Here is a 7,117-nt window from a genome sequence, read left to right as displayed (position 1 = left end):
ATGGATGGCTTTTTGAGGATAGGCGTGATTGTGGCATGTTTGAAAACATAAGGGAAGATACCAGAGGTTAGTGATAGGTTGAAGAGGTGGGTTAGGGCCGGGATAAGTGATGTAGTGAGGTTGGGGGGGAGATGGGATGGGATGGGATCGATCGGTGGATAGTCGTAAGGGGAGTTAGTGACTGGGATAATGGGAATGACTATCCCCTTTGAGTTATCGCAGCAAAGCTCTTCACGCTTGGCAGGGTTGAAGTCTGAACAATACATCCCTAGGGTAACTCTAAAAAGGAATTTATTCACGATTGCAAACATACTAAAGGAAGAGAATGAAAGAGAGTGGGATACACACAACAACCTAGGCGGTGGGAGGGGGATGGGTGGCAGTGCTCGTAGACATAGGCAGCAGCATCTGTGCTGTCTGTGCCCTCATCAGCCAGCTTTGTATATTTCTCCATGCTGACTGCAGCCAATCACAGGCACAGGTGCACAGAGGCAGGGCAGGCTCAGCTCACATATACGCTTGTGTCTTGAATGCGAGCAGTCTTCATCAGTTGGGATAATATCGCACACAGCACACAACCTGTTTCCCTTCTGCTCTCTTTAAAACTTCTCTGCTGTCAACCTATACAATAGCAAGCAATGAAGACAAAGAGCAATGGTCACAGACCAGGACTCCGATGCAGAAATCAGCTAGTGAATGCCGTAAAATAGCAGGTAATATTATTTTACATCTCCCTTTATATTATGTGTTAGCTTTATCCATAAATTCCTAATTTCTCAAAGAAGATTTAAAATATGTGTGTTCACCGCTTGCTATGTTTTTTGAACTTTCAGAATATGTATCCGTCAAATTTCAATTTAAGTTAGAGCATTGTGGACATTTTTTGGAATGATTAATGTTATTTTTATGGAGTTGTCTTAGTTTCCTACACTAAATACAGTTTGTTTAATTTTCAGTGCCAGTGTGAATGCTGCTACAAGATTTAGAATTTACGTATCATGTTCTCTTAAGATTCCTCCAAGACGTAATACATGATTTGTGGGAGTAGAAAAGCAGTGGCTGAGAAAGAGCCATAATGCCTTTCTTTGATTCGTCTTTGTCCATGGAGCTTGGAAACGTCCACACAAAATGGAAAAGCATTGCCTATGTGTTTCTACTTCTCATCATCAGCTTTGTTGGTGGTGCTCCTGGGGTGTGTCCTCCAGCCTGCATTTGTGCCAGTGATATAGTAAGCTGCACTAATAGGAACTTATCTATGGTGCCCAGGACAATCTTCAAGTTTATCAGAAAACTAGATCTAAGCTACAATAAAATAGGGTTCCTGGACCCAGACTGGTTCCCGGTCATGTTTGATAAATTGCACACTTTAATATTAAACCATAACACCATAAGTAGCATTTCTGGTGGCAGTTTCTCCACATTAAGAAATGTAAGACATCTTGATTTATCAACAAATAATCTACGGACTCTGAGCAATCCCGTTTTCCAAGAACTTAAAATGCTAGAAGAACTTCTTCTGTACAACAATCAGTTAACCAACGTTGATTCTGGGTCATTTGGAGGACTCCATAAATTGCAGAAATTGTATCTGAGTTACAATACACTGGCTCATTTCCCACTGGATTTGTATGTTGGCAGAAATAAACTGTCAGAACTTGTGTTATTGGACGTTTCTCATAATAATTTGCAAGCAGTGCCTGTCCAGGACTTAAGTTTAATTTCAGCAAGGCAACTTAGTGGAATCTACCTTCATGAGAACCCGTTTTTATGTGACTGCCATTTGAATACAATGTTAAACTTTTGGTATCGTAGACACTTTTCTCCAGTTGTGGATTTCAAAAGTTATCTCACCTGCAATTTGCCATCTGAACCTAAAAAACTGTTTCTTATTCAAGAGAACTTCCTGAACTGTTCCGAAAGTACTGTGAACGAGTCATTTCATGCGTTTGGCCTGTTGTATGAGGTTCAGATTGGAGAAAGGCTGGTGGTGCATTGTGACAGCAAAATCGTAGACAAAGATACACAATTTATTTGGAGAAGCCCGGAGGACATAAAACTCGAACCAGAAAAAAAGATTGACAATTTTCGTGTCTTTTTCAATGGAAGTCTAGAAATTGAAGAGACACAAATTGCAGATTCGGGTGTTTATTCCTGCACGGCAATAAACAAACTGGTTAATGAAACCATAGATATTAGGATAACAGTGGGCAATTTTACAAGTCACAAGTCTCATTTACATGAGGCATTCAACACGGCCTTCACTACACTTGCTGCTTGTATAGTCAGTATCATTTTAGTCCTTCTCTACCTTTATCTCACTCCCTGTAGATGCTGGTGTAAATCTAAGAAAAATAAAAAAAAACAGAACCAAAACAGTGCTCACTCCTCCATCTTAAGTGCCACGCCATCACATGACCCCCAGGGTGAAAGAAAATCCAGCACAGGAAAACGGGTGGTGTTCCTGGAACCAGTCAAAGAAAAAGAGCAAGGCCAAAATGGGAAAGTCCGACTGATACCCAATGAGAATCTGACGGCAGAAAGCATCTTAAAGAATAGCAGATCAAAGACTGACACAGACTCCGTCAACTCTGTCTTCTCAGATGCTCCTTTTATCGCACCAGTGTAACGATTTGCTTGAATCATTTTACTTACAGTCTGCAGATTTGACATAATAAAAGCAACAGTGACTCCTAGCTGACTTACAACGTACAGATGCCTTTGTAAAGCTAGTATCTAATAAGGAAAATGAATGTACAATTCTATATTCAACTTGCTACAAGCACATACAGAAAATATGTTTGATTCAGGAATTTAATATGTTTTTCTCTATACCTACTTGTCTTTTTTTTTAACCAGAGATTCTTCTGTTTTAGGAAGAACAGTTTGTATTATTCAGCTCTGGGATTTGTTGTGAGTTTACAACAATTACAATTGAGATTTGCTATTGGAGATGTTACCTGGACCTATCAACTGAATTCAATCTTAGGCCATGGCCCCACTATCTGTATTTGGTCAGTATTCGGTCAGTGTTTTTTCTCAGGAGTGGGTGATAAATGCAGAATTGGTGACTTGTTTCTATTATACCTTTTCTCTGATTGTTCCTCACCTGGTTTTAACTCCCACTCCTGAGAAAAAATACTGACCAAATACTGATAGTGGGGCCGTGGCCATAGATTGTATTAGAACAGAAGGAAGGAACATGGTTATAGGGTTTAATGTAGCAACATGTAGTGGTATGCAGTCATTTTTAGGGAATTTCATTCCTATTGTTGCTTATTTAGTGGAAATATATGGATTAGTCCGCTATTTTCTAAAAAAAACCTACTTTCCTCATGTACTATGTCTAAACTTCAATGACAAAAATAATTTACCGTATTTACTGATATATATGGGCAGAGCTAAATTGTCCAGTGTGGTTTATTTATGTAGAATTATTTCCTAAGGATATTTTTTAATTATTTTAATTTTTTCTATTTTAGGTATAGAAGGAATTAATTAAAAAAATAAAGTCTTTGCTGTGCAAAGTGATTATCTTAAGCTAAATGTTAACACAGGCAGAAAATCATCCAAATAGGACTTCTTCTCTTGTGTCTGTGATTACTACTGCATAGGTTCATTTACAAGAGTTAATATTCTCGAGTAGACTGGTATATCCACTTAATCGGGCAAAGCTCATATTTAGACCAAGACGAATGAATTTGCAATTGATGTTGGCTTTATTACATAACATTGTTTACAGACATATTGGAATATATTTCTTGTTGTAACATCTTTTATTGCGCACAGCTATATTTTGCACTAGTTAGTACAGATTAACCAAATATCTGGAAACAAGTAAATCGCTTGTAAATCTCAATTTCATTTAGTTAAGAAGATTGTGGGATAATTATTTAGATAGGGTATCTAAATTTGATAACAGTATAACAGCTTAGGTAGAGTTTAGTGTTTGGTAGATGGTTAGTATCTGCCTTGGATATATACATATATTTATATATATCAACTATTGAATAGCTTTACTCAGTTTTAATGATATACTGTACTAGCAGCAATGTAATAGCCATAAAGCTAACTTAATGATGTTGGGTCATCATGTTGTCCTATTAAGAAGGCATTTATTAGATAAAATATAGCATACTCCCTTATTATAATATCTTCTACTAAGATAACATGTACTTTGCCTTCATATAACATATGTGTATTTTTCACTTTGAAGGACTTTGTATGTTTATATCTTGTATTGTTCTTTGATAAAAATTGGTAGGGTGGTGTATGTTTGAGGCAACATCATCATAAAAACATGCTAATGTTAAAGTGGAGTGCAAAAGAAATGTCATTTTTTCTGTTTAGCATAATAACATGCTAGAAAATAAAAGATTGCCTGAACTTATTTCAAATTGTGCTTATTAAATATGTTTTTCAACATGTATTATTAATGTACATTATGCAATACTAAGCATTTGCCTAGAATTGAGGACATCATACATTTTTCCATACTAGCTGGCCATACCATTTGCATTCTGCCGTTGGCTTTAATAAAATAACAGCACAAAGTTCTTCTTTCTTGTTCTTGATTACTGCTATAAATAGGTAAATGCTATGAACGAAAGTAAAGTATATTATTTTACTATTATTAACACTTTAGGCTTTATTATGTTGATTTTTGCTAACTAAGTGTTAATATTCCTAATGGCATTTTCCTTTGTCCATTCTTGAAAAATAAAACAGTGATCTTTATGTCATCAGTTAATCGTATCATAAAAAGGCTATTATCTTCATTACAACATTTTATTGCTTTTAAATTTCAATATTCTACTGTTCTGTTTCTTGTTAATGAGGTTACAGGACATCAGTAGTGATCTTCAAGTTGTAATTATGTTCCATGCGCACTACTCAGACGGCTCAGGTAGCATCAACATTTAGGTTATTCTACATGGTATATACCTCTTTCAAGCAAATATATAGCAACAGATCTAGACATCAAGAAGAAGCAAGCGAAAGCAAAGAATTATACTGTAAACATTGTAGGGTTTTTAAAGCAGATGGTGAATGTCATCATTTTTATCACAGATCCCAAAAATATTTTTGAATAGTTGGTTATTAATCTAATTATGCATCCAGATGTAGAGCATAAATGAATCCTTCTAGGTGTATTCACATGATACTGCATCTTGTGGCACAGAGCCGCTTCAATATTGTTCCTGTGAATCTGTGCAGAAACAGTATGTGGGCTCGAGCATACCCCGCCAGCAACAAATACTATCCCTTGTATTCTATGGTAATGAAAGTGCTAATGGTAACATTCATTGTGATTTAAGGCATTAAAGGGGTTAACAATATCCCAGTAAAAGAGTACTGAGAAGGGGCTACTTATAACATTTCTTGAGGTCTAAAGCAGTGAAAAAAGTTAAAAGGGTTTTCCACTTTCAGGAAAATGGTCTAAAATACTTAAACCTGTTATGTAAAAAACACTATTAACTTGTTGATATGGGGTTAATCTGCAAGGTAATAGTGTTCTTAATCTGCCCAGCGCCCGCACATGGAGCCCCGCTACCGGGAGGAAACTAACTTTATTCCTCCTGGTAGGCTCGGGCTTTCAGTCATAGAGGTGGCAACGGCACAGCTTCAGTCATCGCTCAGTGAATTGTGAGCGGTTGCTGTAACCGCGCCCCTGACACTGGCTGACAGCTGGCTATAATGTTGGGGCTCTCTGTGTGGAAGCCGGGCAGGTTCACAATGCTATTGACATGCAGATTTAATCCCGGTTCCCTTTGAAATAACAAACAGAACGGGTACTCACCCTCCAGGGTTCCAGTGCTGAATCCCAGGTGTGGCTCAGATTTCAGGTGTTTTGACTGCAGTGGTGATGTAACATCATCAGCACGCATCTTGGTAGACATAGAGCCTAAGCAGTCTGTGGAACAAGCGACCTGTTAATCAGTACGGAGCTGATAAGTAGTGTCGTACAAAATGTGTGGTATGGTCACAGAAAATGAGATAATCTCTGCTTATTGTAAAAAAAGCAACAGGGAAAGGTAAAAAAAAAATCAATAAAAACCCAATACTTATCTACCTAATCCCAACCGTTCTAGTTTTGCTACTCTAGAAAAGATATCACATATATCCACATAGCCACTGCAGCCATTCGTACATACAGGCATCACTCATGAGACCAGTGATTGGCTTCAGTGAACAACTGGATGTATGGCATGTTAGAGCTGAATAAGATGATTCACAAAATCCTGGTCTAGATACCACATCTATAGTCCACAGCCGTTGGACCAGAGCTCTACAATCCCTTCCTACCAGAAGGAATCCCCGACACCTTTTCTGGGCTCTGCAACGGTATTGTGCCAATGCAATGCACATAGGAGGAAGAGGATCACAGGACCCTAGTGCGGTGGTCACAGTCCACCAACAAGACCACGGGAGGGACCACTGGATCAGATCTTTTTATTCATCTCTATGGCACGTAAAGACGGCAGAAAAGATAACAATGACCAGCTAGGACTACTGTAGTGGTGGTGTTGAAGCAGGAGAATATTTCACAGGTATTTCATTTATGTCATGGCTCGGTATCAGGATTTGATCTAGTGACCTGTTGCTGTGTGGTCGGTTCTCCTGTCTGTTGAGCAATTGCGCCTTTTTCCCTGTCCAAATTCTAATGGTTTCTATTGTCTTTGCTTTCCCTTCTTGGTTTGCTCCTCTTCAGGTATTTCTCATTTTCCCATTTTGATTTGCCCTATCATATTCTGGGTGGGGTTTTATATGTTCACTCTTCACTGCACTTCCTTGCTGGCTATATTTCTTGGTGGATGTTTGTTCAGGAGTTCCAGCCCTTCAGCTAAGGGCTTAACCTTGTTTGGTAAACTCAAGTTGCATTCTTTCAGTGAGTTTGTTCGCTTTCCTTCCCAGCACCTTTTCCTTTTATTTTGGTTCTCCTTAGTTTTCCCTCTCTAGCTAAAATGAATGTGTTTTAGTTTCTCTCCCCTGGTTTACTTCTCACTTTCCTCCTCCTTTGTTTGCAGTGTGTTGCGGCCTTTCCTCTCGTTCCTCAGGAGATACTCCCAGTGGTTGAACTTCCTTTTTTCCGTTACCCGTTTGTGAGTGTGTACACGTT

General features: G+C 38.3%; 1 protein-coding gene across 1 annotated transcript; it reads left to right on the top strand.

The window, feature by feature from the left end:
- The first annotated feature begins 388 nt into the window (after positions 1-388).
- Positions 389-2,937, top strand: AMIGO2 (adhesion molecule with Ig like domain 2). The gene is made up of 2 exons (XM_073651851.1): positions 389-713; positions 957-2,937. The coding sequence occupies exon 2, from the start codon at positions 1,076-1,078 to the stop codon at positions 2,624-2,626; it is 1,551 nt and encodes a 516-aa protein (XP_073507952.1). The 5' UTR covers positions 389-713; positions 957-1,075; the 3' UTR covers positions 2,627-2,937.
- Positions 2,938-7,117: the final 4,180 nt, after the last annotated feature.

Source organism: Phyllobates terribilis, unplaced genomic scaffold (genome assembly GCF_046119375.1).
Source record: "Phyllobates terribilis strain yellow unplaced genomic scaffold, ASM4611937v1 Scaffold_11__3_contigs__length_659146591, whole genome shotgun sequence".
Taxonomy (NCBI): domain Eukaryota; kingdom Metazoa; phylum Chordata; class Amphibia; order Anura; family Dendrobatidae; genus Phyllobates; species Phyllobates terribilis.
The sequence above is the reverse complement of the archived record's forward strand: the minus strand, read 5'-3'. Positions and strand labels throughout refer to the sequence as shown.